The sequence below is a fragment of the Bubalus kerabau genome, chromosome 11 (genome assembly GCF_029407905.1).
Source record: "Bubalus kerabau isolate K-KA32 ecotype Philippines breed swamp buffalo chromosome 11, PCC_UOA_SB_1v2, whole genome shotgun sequence".
Lineage (NCBI taxonomy): Eukaryota > Metazoa > Chordata > Mammalia > Artiodactyla > Bovidae > Bubalus > Bubalus kerabau.
This window is the reverse complement of record NC_073634.1, coordinates 24216192-24234130: the sequence shown is the minus strand read 5'-3', so window position 1 is coordinate 24234130 and position 17939 is coordinate 24216192. Positions and strand designations below refer to the sequence as shown.

Sequence of the window (17939 nt, the reverse complement as noted above, 5' to 3'; positions counted from 1 at the left end):
TTCCTGTGCTCCCATGAGAAGTGGTTCCAGGGGTTCTTCCAGGATTTCCAGTGGAATATGCAGATGGCAACAGACAGGAATACCTCCCTCACTGTTGCACTTTTTCCCTTTAGGCTCTTAACAGACAAGCCAGGGGCACTGAAAGCCCCAGAGACTCCACTCATTTTCTTATCTGCTGGAAGTCAAAAGTTGAGACTTGCCAGAGGTTACCTGCGGTCACTGACTATTCTCTTTTCCAAGTCTATATCTGGAGCTCTTGATAAGTACCAGAATTCCCAAAGTGGAAACAATAAACAACTTACCTTAAATTTTAATCAATCTGAAAAGCAAAGGCAATGAATACATGGGTACCTTCTCTCTTTAGAATTCCTCTTTCCATCTGACCCCTGGAATGTTGCCTTGATCTTCAGGATCAGAGAGATGTTAATGACATATTTTCTTTCTGATTCAAGCAGTTCTAGAGCCACAGTCTGTCTTTTAGCTTTAAAAACAAAACAAGGAGGGAATTTTTGTTAACCACTGTTCCCTGAGACCCTGTTAAATGATAGAAAGCAATAAAAAGGTATTGAAAGCAATAGAGACACCAGCAAGTTTCTGGAAGATGGAAAACAGAGTGGAGGCATGGTCATTAATTCAGCAGAGCAAAGGGCACCAAACCATTTACTTCAGTGTTTTCATCTGTGGATGGGAAATCGGCTGAGAAGCAGAAAGGCTCAAGGATTGGAGACACCAAGACATCACAGAGAGTACAAGTAAGAGGCAATGCTGTAAACAGGAGAAACAGTCTACATTCAGTGAAGCTGAACCTTCAGTTCCCCATACCCACGCTGGATGACTTCCTCAGTTCCACCCCAGGAGAAATGAGAAAAGCTAGAGAAGCCTGGGTCTCTGGTATCTGAACTAACAACATCAGACACAGCAGAGAGCAGAGCTGAAATGCTAAAATGAAAACAAAGGGACTCAAAGAAGGCTCACATACAAAAGAGTGAGACTCCTCTCAGCCTCTTTGCCTGCAGGTCCCAGAGTGCCAGCAGCCAGACTTCTACTGTCCAGACTGGAGACCAGAGGATCTTCCACTGGAGGAATGAGCTGCCCAAGTGAAAAAGATCTACAATCACTGACATACAGAGGTAACCGATCAAAACGGTAATTTGCCACCTGATTAGCAGATAAGAAGCCCACTTATTGATCAGCTTGACCAACATGGGATTTTTAGGTTTCTTTTTATTTAGGGCCTTTTTCCTGGATATGAATAATTAGCTAAGAATCCTCAGATACTTGAATCAATCTTACATCATAAAAGAAAGAGAAGAAAAAAGTATACACACGTTTTTAAAAGGAGGAACCATAAATAGAGACAGTGCAGGAAAAAAAAAGAAACCTTTTAAAAAAATCTTATAATTAATATCCTCAAAGAGTTACCAAAAATGTTCTGCCCGTTTAATAATTACAGGATCCTATTTTTTAAAAACAATCCAGGAAAAAATAAACTTTTTGACTTTTTTAAAAGAGGAGAAGACAAAGTCAAGGAAATCTGTACACCTGCCTCCATTTCCCTCCCCACCAAGAAAGGCAGTAATAGAGAAAATCAGTCCAGGAGATCCAATATCAAATTAGTAGAAGTTTCAGAGAAAAGAAAGAAAATGAATGAGAAGATATTATCAAATTAATAATACAAAAAATACCAGGACATGTATTTCCAGAGGAAAGGGCCCATTCGCATTCAGTATAATTAATGAAAAAAAACCTCTCACATCACTGTAAAATATACCAAATCACTGTGAAAATTTAGCACACCAAAGGTAAAGAGAAGATCCTAAAAGTTACCAGAGAGAAAAATCAGGTAACATACAAAGGACTGGGGATTGGATGATATTGGATATCTGGCAACATTAGAATTTAGAAGACAGTGGAACAATTGCTTCAAAATGATAATGGAAAATGACTTTGTATTCATCTAAACAGCCAATGAATTATGTGGAACCTACCAGGCTATGTGTTCCATCAAAACAAGTAGTAAACCAAGAAAGTGAGAAGGATATGCAAAAAAAAAACCAAAAAAACAAAAAAACAAAAACCTCCACAAAACCCTGAATAGAAATCTAACATAAGATAAATTTTAAGGGAATTCACAGGAAGTCCCAGGAGGGCAGCAGTGCAGTGAGTCAGAATGGACTAGGATGACAGAGGTCTCTAGGGCAAATGCTGTTTTAAAAAAATGTCAATGATAGACTCTGTTACATTGCTAAGAAAAATTAAAGAAGACCCATGTAAAAAGAGTCATATACCATGTTCTTCAACTGGAATATCAGTACTGTCAAGATGTCAATTCTCTCCTAATCAGAATAAAAGAATATAGAGTAGAATTTGTTGTTTAGTCCCTAAGTCGTGGCCAGCTCTTTTGCAACCCCATAGACTGTAGCACACCAGGCTCCTCTGTCCATGGGATTTCCCAGGCAAGAATACTGGAGTGGATTGCCACTATCCTCTCCAAGGGATCTTTCAGACCTAGGGAGCAAACCCATGTCTCCAGCATCTGCTGCATTGGCAGGCAGATGCTTTACCACTGAACCACCTGGGAAGCCTTAGAGTCTAGAGTTAGACCCACATATATGTGATGACTTGGCTTTTCCTATTCATTTCAGTGAGAATAGGAAGGCATTTTCAATAAATGGAGCTGAAGCAACTGGATAGCCATATGGGAAAAAAATGAATCTGGATTCATATTACACAGCAAAATTTATTCAAGATGAGTCATAGACCTAAATGTGAATGCTAAAACTATAAGGATTTTTATAAGAAAACATAGTAGAATATCTTGATAACCTTATAACTGGCAAAAATATTTTGCAAGAGCACATAAGTCACAAACTATTTTAAACATTTAAAATTGATAAATTGAACTTCATTAAAATTAAAAATATCTATTATCAAAAGACTACCAAGAAAGTGAAAAGGCAGGGCAGAGAATAGAATAAAATATTCTCAACACATATATCTTACAGGGAACTCATATTCAAAATATATTAAGAAACCCTACTAATAGAGAATAAAAAGATAACCCAATTTAAACACTGGACAAAGGACTTAAATAGGTACTTCATAAAAGAAATTATACAAATAGTCAACAAGCATATGAAAAGATGCTCAGCATCATTAGTCTTCAGGGAAGTGCAAATTAAAACTGCAATATGACACAGGACACACCCACAGAATGGTTCAAATTTAAAAGGCTGATCATACTAAATACTGAGAAGAATGTAAAAAAACTGGGAAGTTTCATACATTGCTGGTAAGAGTATAAAATGTTCCAACCACTTTGGTAAACTGCTGGTGTTTTAAAGTTAAACATAATCCTATCCCATAATCCAAAGATTCCACTCCTAGGTGTACACTCAAGAAAAATGAGGGCATACATTAAAAAAAAAAAAAAGACTTGTGCAAGAATGTTCATAGCAGTTTTATTCATAGTAGCCCTAAATTGGAACAATCCAATTTCTAGCAACAAGAGAATGGACAAATTATGGTAAATTCATTCAATACGATTAATAAAAAGGAATAAATTACAGAATGAATTACATGCAACACTATGTTGAGAGAAAGAGGCCAGACATGAAAAAACTACATATTGTAATATTCCATTTTTATGGAGTCAAGAACAGACACAACTAATTTATGGCAACAGAAGTCAGAGTAGTGGTTCTGTGGGTGGGTATTGCCTGAAAAGGTGTATGAGAGAACTTTATGAGCTAATATTTCTATTATTAGAAATATTAATGTTGGGTTGGCCAAGAAGTTCTTTTGGGTTTTTCTGTAAGATTTTAGGGAAAAACCCAAAAGAACTTCTTGGCCAACCCAATATATTTCTCATATTATACAGGTCTGTGTATCCCCAGGTGGTGCTAGTGGTAAATAACCCACCTGCCAATGCAGGAGACATAAGAAATGCAGGTTCAATCTCTGGGTTGGAAAGATCCCCTGGAGGAGGCACAGAAACCCACTCCAGTATTCTTGCCTGGAGAATCCCATGGACAGAGGAGCCTGGCGGGCTACAGTTCATAGGTTCGCAAAGAGTTAGACATGACTAAAGCAACTTAGCATGCATGCAATGTACCAATAGAAAAAAATAGCAGCATAAACTCTTTTTAAAACATGGAAACAAGCACCAGAAAAAAATATGTCAAAAGAATTTAAAGTGCTACTGATTTTCACAATAAACCTTTTAGTGTCATTCAGTTTTCATGTATTTGATAATAAAAAATTAAAAATTACCTCCTATAAAAGAGTTGGAGGGAACCTAAAGAAACAAAAGACCTATATATAGAAAACTGTAAAACACTGATGAAAGAAATCAAAGATGACACAAATAGATGGAGAAATATACCATGTTCATGGATTGGAAGAATCAATATAGTGAAAATGAGTATACTACCCAAAGCAATATACAGATTCAATGCAATCCCTGTCAAGCTACCAATGGTATTTTTCACAGAACTAGAACAAATAATTTCACAATTTGTGTGGAGATACAAAAATCCTCAAATAGCCAAAGCAATCTTAAGAAAGAAGGATGGAACTGGAGGAATCAACCTGCCTGATTTCAGACTATACTACAAAGCTACAGTCATCAAGACAGTATGGTACTGGCACAAGGACAGAAATATAGATCAATGGAACAAAATATAAAGCCCAGAGATAAATCCACACACCTATGGATACCTTTGACAAAGGAGGCAAGAATATACAATGGAGAAAAAACAATCTCTTTAACAAATGGTGCTGGGAAAACTGGCCACCTGTAAAAGAATGAAACTAGAACACATTCTAATACCATACACAAAAATAAACTCAAAATGGATTAAAGATCTAAATGTAAGACCAGAAACTATAAAACTCCTAGAGGAAAACATAGGCAAAACACTCTCTGATGTAAATCATAGCAGGATCCTGTATGACCCACCTCCCAGAGTAATGGAAATAAAAGCAAAAATAAACAAATGGGAGCTAATTAAACTTAAAAGCTTTTGCTCAATGAAGGAAACTATAAACAAGGTGAAAAGACAGCCTTCAGAATGGGAGAAAATAATAGCAAACAAAGCAACTGACAAAGAATTAATCTCAAAAAATATACAAGCAGCTCATGCAGCTGAATTCCAGAAAAATAAATGACCCAATCAAAAAATGAGCCAAAGAACTAAACAGACATTTCTCCAAAGAAGACATACAGATGGCTAACAAACACATAAAAAGATGCTCAACATCAATCATTATCAGAGAAATACAAATCAAAAACACAATGAGATAACATCTCATGCTGGTCAGAATGGCTGCTATCAAAAAGTCTACAAACAATAAATGCTGGAGAGGGTATGGAGAAAGGGAACCCTCTTACACTGTTGGTTGGAATGCAAACTAATACAGCCACTATGGATAACAGTGTGGAGATTCCTTAAAAAACTGAAAATAGAACTGCCAGCAATCCCACTGCTGGGCATACACACCAAGAAAACCAGAATTGAAAGAGACACATGTACCCCAATGTTCATCACAGCACTGTTTACAATAGCCTAGATGTCCTTTGGCAGACGAATGGATAAGAAAGCTGTGGTACATATACACAATGGAATATTACTCAGCTATTAAAAAGAACATATTTTAATCAGTTCTAATGAGGTGGATGAAACTGGAGCCTATTATAGAGTGAAGTAAGTCAGAAAGAAAAACACTAATACAGTATATTAAAGCATATATATGGAATTTAGAAAGATGGTAATGATGACCCTATATGTGAGACAGCAAAAGAGACAAAGATGTAAAGAACAGACTTTTGGACTCTGTGGGAGGACATGAGGGTGGGATGATTTGAGAGAATAGCATTGAAACGTGTATATTACCATATGTGAAATAGATTGCCAGTCCAGGTTCAATGCATGAGACAGGACACTCAGGGCTGGTGCACTGGGATGACCCTGAGGGATGGGATGGGGAGGGAGGTGGGAATGGGCTTCAGGATGGGGGACATATGTACACCCATGGCTGATTCATGTCAGTGTATGGCAAAAACCACTACAATATTGTAAAGTAATTAGCCTCCAATTAAAATTAATTAATTAAAAACAACAGTTGGAATTGCCATTGTCAGACATGTGCTAAGTGCTCTGTGATGATTTATCATTTGAAGAAAGAAAGTAAAGAGGGAAAAAAGGAAAAAAGGAGGAAGGGAAAAACAGACCTCATTGCAGTATTTGACATTTTGGTGGTGAACCCCTGATACAAGATTCAATATGTTCAATATGATACAAGATTCACAATGTTCATATGTTGAACATTCCATATCACTGAATAAATCCATCACAAAATTCTGCCTTCTTCTCCACTAACGTTATGCCTTTTTTCCCAGAGCGGTACAATACTAAGTGTCATGGATACCCAGAATCAAGGTGGTAGTCCCAGTTGGCTGTGTGACCTCAGGTGAGTCCCTTTACCACTAAAGACTTCAGTTTGTTCATCTCAAAAGGAAACCAGAAGCTCAATTGTCTCATAGGTCCACTGCATCTAAATTGCAAGGATTCCAGCCCTTAGGTTTCTTGTTCTTTACATTTTCAGCCTACATTGCCCCTTGGGACTTACCAGCTAAAGAAGTTTCACATAAAACGTTTTCCAAGGAGCTGTGTCTGCCCTGGCTCACTTCCTTGAGTTTATCTGGGTGGTCTTTTGTGACGTATTCTTCACCCCAGTCTTTAGCATCCTTAGGCTGCCTCCACACACCAGGTGGTAGATGACTCTTGGGTTGGATATCAGCTGAGAGGCAAGGCTTAAGGTTTTCTTCTGCTTCTGGAGTTGTTGGGGTCATTCCTGAAAAATAACATCTGCCATCAAGTTCTGACTTTTTTTAAATTGTATTTGTTACTAACTCAAAAATATTATGCCTTTGCTTGGGTACGACTATCCTTTGAGGGTTAAACATATCAATAAGGATCACCTTTCTCTGTTTCTGGTCTATATACTTAATTCTTGGCACACAGACTCTACTGAATGACTTTAAAAAAATAAATTTTATAAAATAAAATATAAATTAGTTAATTTATAAATTATTTATTTTATAAAATATAATAAAAAAACTAATTTATAGTCATATGTATTGAGTCTTCATATTTCTTCCTTTCAGGTGAGCACACCTGAGGAGAAAACACAGAAAGAGCAGGAAGAAGGGTACCAAAGACAGCGTTGTGTTTTGGAATTTGTCCTCCTTGGCCCTGATGATGGTATATTTCCAAAAGGCAGGAGGAAGGGAGGGAGGGGAGATGAAATAATTTATAAAATTCTGGTGAATTATCTCCTAGATAACTTTTAAATTACATAAACTATAAGATGTGTGGTCCACAGAAAACGTAAATGTCATTCCACCTGCACTTGTGAGTTCTCAGCAAGTGTTAGTTCAGTGGTAACTGAAACAAGCCTGAAGGAACTAAGAAGACTGGTTTTGTCTTCAGCTTCCCTTCCCCTTCCCTCTGAGTTGCTGACCTACTCCAGCATACATCTTGGAATCTTAGTAAACATAGTGCTTTATCTTGCCTGAGTTCTTTCATGCCTGGTTTGGGACTGAGGGCGTAGAAGCAGGAAAGGTAGAAGAAGGGAAAGGGTGAGACTGTTAGAAGAAAAGAGAACTTGAAGAAGAGCCACTTACCAGGACCCATTATTCCCTTCACATTGCTGTCTCCTACGTGCATGGATCTGGTCTCTTGCACTGCAGACGAAGGAAAGCTTTCAATCAATATTCGCCCCACTAACATAGACTGGCACCTTCTACTAACTAAGAACTGGGATAATGTCACAGGGCTTAGCTTCTACTGGGGAAGCCAGAGCAGTAAAAAAAAAAAAATTACAATAGAGTGTGGCAAGTACCAGTGTCTCATTTCTACAAAGATATAACTAATACTTAACTCATGCTGCTGCTAGGTCGCTTCAGTCGTGTCTGACTCTGTGCGACTCCATAGACGGCAGCCCACCAGGCTCCCCCGTCCCTGGGATTCTCCAGGCAAAAACACTGGAGTGGGTTGCCATTTCCTTCTCCAATGCATGAAAATGAAAAGTGAAAGTGAAGTCTCTCAGTCATGTCCGACTCTTAGCAACCCCATGGACTGCAGCCCACCAGGCTCCTCCATCCACGGAATTTTCCAGGCAAGAGTGCTGGAGTGGGGTGCCATTGCTGTCTCCAACTTAACTCATAGATAGCCATAAGAATTAAATAAGATAACATTTCTAAACTGCACACAGCAAGAGCTAAATGATTATGTAACTATGATGGTAGGGATGGTAATGCTAAACAGAGCCAGAAGGATGATTTTAAAATGTAAGTCAGACCCTGTCAAGCCTCTGCTTAGCCCTCCAACAGCTCCCCATTGCTGTGCAAAGACCAAAGTTCTTAGAATTATCTTAAGGCCCTACCCCTGCCTGCTGTTTTTTCTCTTTTTCTAAAAAAACCCATCTCCTATTGTTTCCCTGTTTATTCTGCTTTTAGCCCCACTAGTCTTATGCAATTTCATGAGCACATCAGTGATGTTCCTCCTGGTACCTTGGGGCTGGTCCCTTTCTCCACTCTGATATCCATAAATCTACTTTCTCACTTCCTTCAGGTCTTTACCTGGTACCCTCTCTAAAATTATACCCGTGTTTCCTTATTTGTCTTCTGATTACTATCTAACATACTACATATTTTGTCTTGTTCATTGTCTGCTTCCTTCAGAACAACAGCTCCTTGAAGGTTAGAAATGCTTGTTGTTCATTATGACATCCCACCACCTAAATCAATGCTTGAGGTGAATGGATGGATGAAAGTGTAGATGAATGGATGGATAGAAGGAAGGGTAGCAGGTGGCCAACACCTTGACTGCAACCTCATGAGAGACCTTGAGCCAGAGGCACTCAGCTAAACTGTACAAAGATTCCCAACTCAGAGAAACTGTGATATAATGAATGTTTGCTATTTTAAGATACTGAATTTGGGGTCAATGGATAACAATGGCACCATTTTATAATTAACAATGGACAGAGGAGCCTGGTAGGCTGCAGTCCATGGGGTCATGAAGAGTTGGACACGACTGAGCAACTTCACTTTCACTTTTCACTTTCATGCATTGGAGAAGGAAATGGCAACCTGCTCCAGTGTTCTTTCCTGGAGAATCCCAGGGACAGGGAAGCCTGGTGGGCTGCCATCTATGGGGTCTCACAGAGTTGGACACGACTGAAGCGACTTAGCAGCAGCAGCAGCAGAGAGTTGGACTGTGAAGAAAGCTGAGCACCAAAGAGTTGATACTTTTGAACTGTGGTGTTGGAGAAGACTCTTGAGAGTGAGTCCCTTGGACTGCAAGGAGATCCAACCAGTCCATTCTAAAGGAGATCAGTCCTGGGTGTTCTTTGGAAGGAGTGATGCTAAAGCTGAAACTCCAGTACTTTGGCCACCTCATGCAAAGAGTTGACTCATTGGAAAAGACTCTGATGCTGGGAGGAATTGGGGGCAGGAGGAGAAGGGGACAACAGAGGATGAGATGGTGGGATGGTATCACTGACTCAATGGACGTGAGTTTGAGTGAACTCCAGGAGTTGGTGATGGACAGGGAGGCGCGGCATGCTACAGTTCATGGGGTCACAAAGAGTTGGACATGACTGAGCGACTGAACTGAACTGAAACCAACCCCTTCTGAAAGTTTGGTCCTTTGACCTCAAGTTTTAACATAAACTATCACCAATCATATCCAGAATGTCTTACTATGGCATATTATCCCCAAATTTGTAGAGGAACTCGGTAGAATAAACTATATTATATAAGCCATGCCTAAATAATAATGAAAGGAGAATTTGCCATGCATCTGGGCACTTTGCAAATATAACTTTAAATTTTTTATCTTGTGCATATGGTCGGCTGTCCCAGACTTAACTCTGATCTGACTTCTACCTTCCAAGCCCATTCTACATTCTTCCCTGACAACATCTTCATTTTATGCTCTGTTCTTTATGCCGTGGAGCAAAAAACACAGAGCCACCTGTGATGAACCCATTCCCTAGATGGAGCAAGTGAGTTTTCCTAGGCTGCACCTATTGAGTCTCTAAAATAACTACTCAAATGGATAAAAAATAAAAAAGCAAATCTGTACTTTTAAGTAAATACACTTAAAAGCCACTTGATTAAGATTTTTAAATTATCCAAAGCAGATTTATTATCTTTGAATATATGAGTTACATTGTTTAAGCCATAAGGGTGGAAAACCACCAGTCTAGCTCTTGAGGAGATTACAGTTGGTCTAGAATTTATTGAGCCTCTTTTGGAGACTTTCAACATGAGACCTAAAAAACAGGAAAATTTATCCAAACAATGTTAGTATCTCCATTCATGCTCCTGCATATAAGGTGCTTGCTAGACATTGTTGAGGATACAAAGATGTAACAAACATGTAAGTGAACATGCTCAGCTACATCTATTGGAAAGCCATTTTCTTCAGGACTGCTACATACAGATATTTTCTGATTATCTTCAGTGATATGGCTGTGGCTGTTTCAGCCCACAAACACCACCAGATCAGTTTTCCAGAGAAAGGAGAGGACAGAATTAGGTTATCACTGACATCAATGCCTGCCTGTTAGAGCAGATATAACTTTCTCATATCTGTGAAACCTTTGCTGGAAAAAAAAAGAACACAATTTTCCATCTGTGCAGAGAGGTAAGGATTGAGAAGTAATGTAGAAAATAAAACAATTTATTAGAGTGAAATAATTAAAATTTTTTTTTCTACAGCAGCTTGTATAGTATTACTGTATAATAAGTTATTTCCAACCCGTTTGAAACTTAGAATACCCAGATTAGTATTTTCCCTCAAAATAAAATTTTTTAAATTTGAGCAGACTCTCTCCATCTCTTAGATCCTCTGAATTCTCCTACATTCCAGTTACAAAAGCAAAAATCCTGAGCAATACACCATTTTTATCTAATAAAGGTGGAGGCTGTAAGCCTGTTCTCAATGTTACTGAAGTCCTACGAACCAAGGGAGAACTACTTGGCTAATTCAATATGATGTGTGAACTGTACCTTTTTCATAGGCCTGAGAAGGCAAAAGGTTTGTAAAGTCTTCACTTGGAAGAACAGGCTCAGGGATGTTGATGGAACGGAAGGGACTTCCTTGTGCTTGAGCAGGTCCAGCCTGTGATCCATGTTCTTCTTTCTGAGTTTTCCTAAAAAAAGAAAAAAAAATGGCTCTTACTACGTGATGGGGTAAGAAAAGAGTCAGTTCAGAACAGGTCAAGAAAATTTCTGAACCATACAAAATTGCAGTTTTTGTAAATTAAACACAGTTGATTACTAGCAATACATATGAGTCAATGCAACTCATCACCAAATACCTACAATTCGCCTTCTAATTATAATATCTGCATTCTTTTTTTTCTGTTACTAGCTTCCCTGTTACAGAGTTTACAGCGGGGACAATTTCTTGGGATAATTTACATTCTCTTCACAAAGCAACACAAAGGTAGCAGGAAGGAGCAGGTACTCGATTGAAAACACTGAACCATTCTCCAGGGTCACACAAATATTAGTTATCTTTTAAATTTGATCATATTAAAACATGTAACAATGAAGATTATATCTACTTAGTGGTGAAGCTTTACTTAATTCAGCCTGGTTGGGGTATTGTTTAACATAAATTTATTTTCAGTGGTCAAAGTAAAATAATAATAGAGAAATTTCAGAATCTAATAAAATCACTGGTGACCCCACTATCTTAGCACAAAAATCATAATTTAAATATATCTTTCTAGTTGTTGTTTTCCTGGTGGCTCAGTTGGTAAAGAGTCTGCCTGCAATGTGGGAGACCCAGATTCAATCCCTGGGTCGGGAAGAGCCCCTGGAGAAGGAACTAGCAACCCACTCCAGTATTCTTGCCGGGAGAATTCCATGGACAGAGGGGCCTGGTGGGCTACAGTCCATGGGGTCAAAAAGAGTCGGACATGACTGAGTGACTAACACTTTAACTTTCTAGTTGTTATTTTACGTTTTTACAGTTAAATTCTGCATGCCACTTCAGGTCATTTTCATTTACCTTCCAGTTATATTAAGTGTGTCTTCTGCTACTGTTCTTGTTTCCCCCACCAGGAACTGAACCTTTGTGCCCTGCGTTGTAAACATGGAGTCTTAACTACTGGATTGCCAGAGAAGTCCCACCATTCATTTTTGTGCTGCATAACCTCTATCACATGCTGGTCCATGGAGCCCAGTGGCCAGCTGTCCACCAATAGAGGGAAAGCTACTTCTGGTGCCTGTCTATGAGCCATTGCTTATACGTTTGCCTTTGGTCAGTTTTTTGGTCAGACACTCACTTGGCTTTAACTTTTCGAGATTCTCTTCGCTTCTCCTGTTGAAGCTGTTCAATTTTCTGTTGCATTTCTTCTTGTTTGGAAGTGATGGCCTGGATCATTGACATGGCATTGCTCAGCTCTTCCTAAAAAATAAGAATTGATATGTATTTAATCTGGTATATGAAGTTAAAGTATATAACATAATATCTAGTACACAGAAAACTTTTAATACATATTAAATGAATGAATGAGAGATGAAAACTTTACTTCTATTGTAGCTTCTAATTTTAACATAGAGATCCAACCAAGTAAAACATGATATTTTCCCATGAAAGTTAGTGAATGGGCCAGAGGAAAATTCTTGTATTTGCTTGCTAGGCAAAAAGGCAAGTTTTTTTGTTTTTTGTTTTGTTTTGTTTTGTTTTTTTACTTCTGTTAAGATGACCAGAAATCTCTAGGAGGGAAATAGAAGAAGGACCTACCTTAAAATAGTTCAATGAATTCTTCATCTCAGTAACTTTCTCTTCCATGGAACATCTGCAGCTCTTAACCTTCTCTTCCAAAGCATATTCTCCATGTTGAATTCTTGACAGTTCTTGCATTGCTTCTGTGAAGCCAGTTTTGAGTTCAGAGGCTAGAGCCTGCAACTAAATAATACACAAAGAGTGAATTCAATTTGTTATAAATTATTATGAATGGTATCTCTGATCCCTTGGATGTTTCTTTTGTTTGCAAAACCAGGCTCTTGAACATGTACAAAACTCATTTACTAGAAGACTATTGTGTACACAACTTTTGGCACCTTGGCCCCACTTGTCTAGGGAAAAGTGGGTCTTCTTTATATCACTCATGCTGAAGCTTGATAGTGATAAAAAAGCAACCAATTTATTGTTTGCAAGTGTTCCTGCAACTTACTATTTATTCAAACACCTTTGATTAAAAAGAGATTTACTTTAAAAGCAAGCTATGCATGTGAAAGACAGTGTTGATCAGTAATTCTTTGAATTCCATGCAAGAAAGGATGTTGAAGAAATTCAGTTATTTTTTCCCTTAAAAAAAGTAATGATAAAAAGAGTAATAATTAAGCATATCTGAATATTTCTTTGAAAGGGAAGAAGTTTTTTTTAATATTCTTGGATGATATCATGAAAAAGGAGATTATGGTGTTTCCAGGGGCAGGAAAACCTACAATGGTAGAAACTCAGCACATTGATAGTAACAAGAATCATCTTCAGCCATCAAGCCTGGTCCTGTAGGAATGCACACTTGGAATTTTATTGTCAACTTCCAACCATGAAAAGGGTGTCAATTTTGGAGTCAGGTAGGGTATAAATCCTAGCAACTCTCCTACAAGTACTAAAACCTCAGGCAAGTTGGTTAGCCTCTTTGTAGCAATTTCCTCATCCATAATACAGCTAGGATAATATTTCACAGGACTATCTTGAGAATTAAATGAATAAATGTAGGTAAGGTACCTACCACAGTGTATGCTTGATATGTAAAAAGTATTCAAGAAATTTTAATGCTTTTCCCCCTTGAAGTGGCAAATCAGAAAGCTAAGCACAAACAGAAATGTGGAGAAAATGGAGCACTTCTAAAGTTCAGTTTTATTTATTGAGTCAATGAAAAAAGCATTTTCAACAAATAAAAGGTTAAGATAATAACAATAAGGTAATAATAACATTACTTACATGATTTTTATGATCTTACATTCTGCTAAGTATAGAAATGCTTACTCCAGATTACTTTTTAAAAGAGAACTTTTTAGGAGCCTAAAAAACCCTTTCCAAATGGTTCCAACTTGTGTGACATCTCAAAGTATAAAATGAATTACTCTTCTGTACCATATTTTCAAAATATAGGGCTTGTGGGTCTCTGTGCTTCACAGAGGGCTTGGAGGAGGGGGAAATAAGAGGAATCAAGGAGATCATTCCGAGGAAAAAGAAGCATGACATCTCAGGTGTTTGGAGCTGAAAGATTGGGAAACAACATGAGCAGTCTGTATTTCATTCCAGTCATTTTTAATTTTGATATGTCTGTGATGGGTTTCAGCACATGTCCTAATTCAGTTGTCATGTTAGGTTAAATCACCAGATCAACTACATTTGATTTGGTAATTTTCATTATACAATTTCATCTTGAGCAAAATGAAGTCAATGGCCATGTGATATCAAAGCAAAACGTAGGCACGTTTCAAAATTGAAGGAAGGAAACCTAACATTCACTCATGTTTCCTGCTTGGAAAAAAAAAAGGGAACCACTTTCCAACAGAAATAGGTTTCATTTCCACTACTCCCCTAGGTGGATGTGTGGCGTTTCGCCCAGGAGGCAAAAGGAAGCAGCAGGATTCTCTTCACCTGTAGAACCCCAGTTCTCAAATATTAAGAGCTATCAATACATTTCACTAACAGCCAGGTTATATAGGGACTTGGAAAATTCTGAAACCATTTTGAGCTAGGAGCACCCATTTTCTTTCCATATGTTACTGTGAGCTCCTTCTATACCTGCCACTGAAGTAACACTACTGCTTTATAAACAGCTTCACAACCACTGATCAGGCGGGGGGATGCCATACATAGTGAGTACAATCACACACCTGAGACTACAGGTCACTTTTAAGTTGCTTGGGAGATTCTGAAAACCTTTAGCTACTGTAGACTGGTTTTCTGGTACCAACTGGCCATTCCTTTGTAAGTAAAAAAAAATATTCTGAAGACATGGACTTATTTGCTCGGCTCTGTCTCCAGCTTTCTTGTTTAACAGCCCACAGCCCACCCCCAGGATTAGAAATGGGTGTCTACCTTGTTCTCCAGCGAGTTGAACACGTTCCTCATCTCGTTGATTTTTTCGTGAAGCTGCTCTAGAGAGGTTATGATCCCTCCATCCTGCCGCTGGAGGCGGGCTCCCACCGGAGGCAGGTTCAGGGAACTCTTGTACTTGGAAGCCTACGGTACCACAGAGGGCTTCTTAGGCTCAAAGAAATAGGGGAGGGGAGTCCGAATTCTTCCTATTTCCTGCTCTTAAATGAATTTCTGTTTCTCAATTTCCTTTATTTTCTTGGCTCTTAACTCTTCTCAAGATGAATTTTAGTCATTGTCTACCAATTTTTTTTTTCACCAAAGATACCTTAAACTAAATTTTCATAAATTAAGCAAGTTATTCCAACTTGTCTTTTACACAGACTTCTCCTTCCCTTCTGTCTCATTATTAAGGTCAGAAAAGTAGGGAATGGGCCTGTGCTTTGAGAACTCTGCAAAGTTTTAAATATCAAGATTTGAGAAATCTCCACAAGGTATGCCAAATTCCTGTGACACCTGACTAAAAGCTCTACAGGAGCAAAAGCTCAGGTATTTTGAAGTAGCCCATAATGGCAAGAATGCCAGGGTAATTGCTTTGGCTTCCCCCTAAATCAGGGTTGCTACAGAAGAAATGGGGTCTTTCTGCCAGCTGCCACTCCCTAATTTTTAGCCTCTGTTAATCCAATGCAATGGATTAACCCATTGCAATTAATTTAATGCAGTGATTTAAAACACAAAATGAGTCATTTGAACAGTCAAGAGTAAATTTCCCAAATCTTCTCTACACTCCCTGCAGAAATTGATCCTTAAAGTCATTCTTACCAGGCAACACTGAGGCTGATAGGAAGCCTGGTGTGGTGGGAATTTATCTTATCTATCCCTGGATGCAACACAGGTCTAGCAGAGATAGCTTCTCTGGAGTTAGAAGAACATGCCTCAATGGTAAAAAGAGACTGAGGCTTAAACAGGGCTTACAAATCCTAGAAAACATTCAATGGAAATTTTGATGATGAAACCTATTACTGTAGGACTGGTTCCCATAGTTTTCCAGTTAGAGTTTCTTTGGGCATATAACCCATTTTCTTAAATTATTAATATTTTTATTACAGAGAAAAAGGAAAAAAAGAGAGTCACCCAAAATCGCATTACTTTAATATAACCAGTAACATTTTGGTATATTTCCTTCTGTTTCGTGCTATGAATATAAATGCAAGTATTCATAGCATTGGCTTTGGCTTCCTAGGTGGCAGGGTGGTAAAGAATTCACCTGCCAGTGCAGGAGATGTAAGAGAAGCGGGTTTGATCCCTAGGTCGGGAAGATACCTTGGAGTAGGAAATGGCAACCCACTCCAGTATCCTTGGAAAATTCCATGGACAGAGGAGTCTGGCGGGCTATGGTCCATCATGTCTCAAAGAGTCAGACACGACTGAGCACACACGCATGCATATTTGTAGTGTTGAAATCACATAAAAGATACATTTTGATTCTGTCCTCCATTTTCTTTCCTTTTGCATAACATTCTTATAAGCCCTTCCCCTCAGCCTTCAAATGTTTGTCTAAGTGTACATTTTAATGGCTATATGATATTCCAAACTACAAGTGTGTCAGAGTTTACCTACTCATTCACCCTTGTTATAAATTTGTTATTTATGATTTTTCAATATATGATAATGCATTGAAATATAATGCTTTTTACTGAAAGCTTTGTATATATTTCAGTTATTTTCTTTGGATAATTCTTAAATATGAAATTACTGAGTCAAAGGATGTTAGGTAGTATTGACCCAAAGGAAAATATACCATATTGGAATATATTCAATTAATTAATAATTATACAAAATATATTTGACCAGAAGGCTTGAAAAGTTATAATAATATGGTTGTATATATTCTTGGAAACATACTGTATGACATGCAATGTCCTAAATTAGTGTATTTGGAAAATCATGTCTTAGATAAGACATATGAAACATAAGTAATATAAATGGTTAAAGTGTCTACATTCCTAAGGCTACACATGAGCCAAAAACATGGCTGAAGTTCAAGTTATTAGTGTAAGGGTTGCACTAAAACTAAATTGTGCTGTTACCACATCTGTTGCCTTAACTGGGGGACACTCAACCCTCACTTCTCATGTTAATGAAATCATAATTTTAAAATATATATTCCAAATGAAGTAATCAAGGCTAAATCAACACAGTGTGACTCTGGAAAAGAGATTGGGGTGGACTTTGAGAGGGTTATGGACAATGGACAATGGACAAAAAGGAGAGGGATAGATTTGGATTCAAATAAAAGGGAGTGTATTAAGCTAAGGATCAGTCATTGTGTCTACTGATTCACCTGGTCCACAGTAATTCTACCTGGAGTGACCTGGGAGATTATAGCGCTCATTCTACTGTTGACTTCTGTGACCTGATTTAGGTCACAGTACAAGACCAGGAGCTGACTGTGGCTCAGATGGAGATCAGTCCTGGGTGTTCATTGGAAGGACTGATGCTAAAGCTGAAACTCCAGTACTTTGGCCACCTCATGAGAAGAGTTAACTCATTGGAAAAGACTCTGATGCTGGGAGGGATTGGGGACAGGAGGAGAAGGGGACGACAGAGGATGAGATGGCTGAATGGCATCACCGACTCGATGGACATGAGTTTGAGTGAACTCCAGGAGTTGGTGATGGACAGGGAGGCCTGGTGTGCTGTGATTCATGGGGTCACAAAGAGTTGGATACGACAGAGTGACTGAACTGAACTGAACCATATTCTTAGCAAACAGGTTACATTCATCCAAAG

The 17939-nt window shown here is 38.3% G+C and overlaps 1 protein-coding gene across 1 annotated transcript in view; it reads right to left on the bottom strand.

The window, feature by feature from the left end:
* ARHGEF33 (Rho guanine nucleotide exchange factor 33) overlaps positions 1-15630 on the bottom strand; it is a 43988-nt gene extending 28358 nt beyond the window's left edge. The window contains exons 1-7 of the mRNA XM_055539863.1: positions 15150-15630; positions 12831-12995; positions 12370-12491; positions 11084-11226; positions 7688-7747; positions 6631-6855; positions 352-481 (exon numbers count right to left, since the gene is read on the bottom strand). Of these exons, the coding sequence (XP_055395838.1) occupies positions 352-481; positions 6631-6855; positions 7688-7747; positions 11084-11226; positions 12370-12491; positions 12831-12995; positions 15150-15182 (878 nt within the window). The 5' untranslated portion in view covers positions 15183-15630. The remainder of the gene's footprint in view (positions 1-351; positions 482-6630; positions 6856-7687; positions 7748-11083; positions 11227-12369; positions 12492-12830; positions 12996-15149) is intronic.
* Between the last annotated feature and the right edge of the window lie 2309 nt (positions 15631-17939).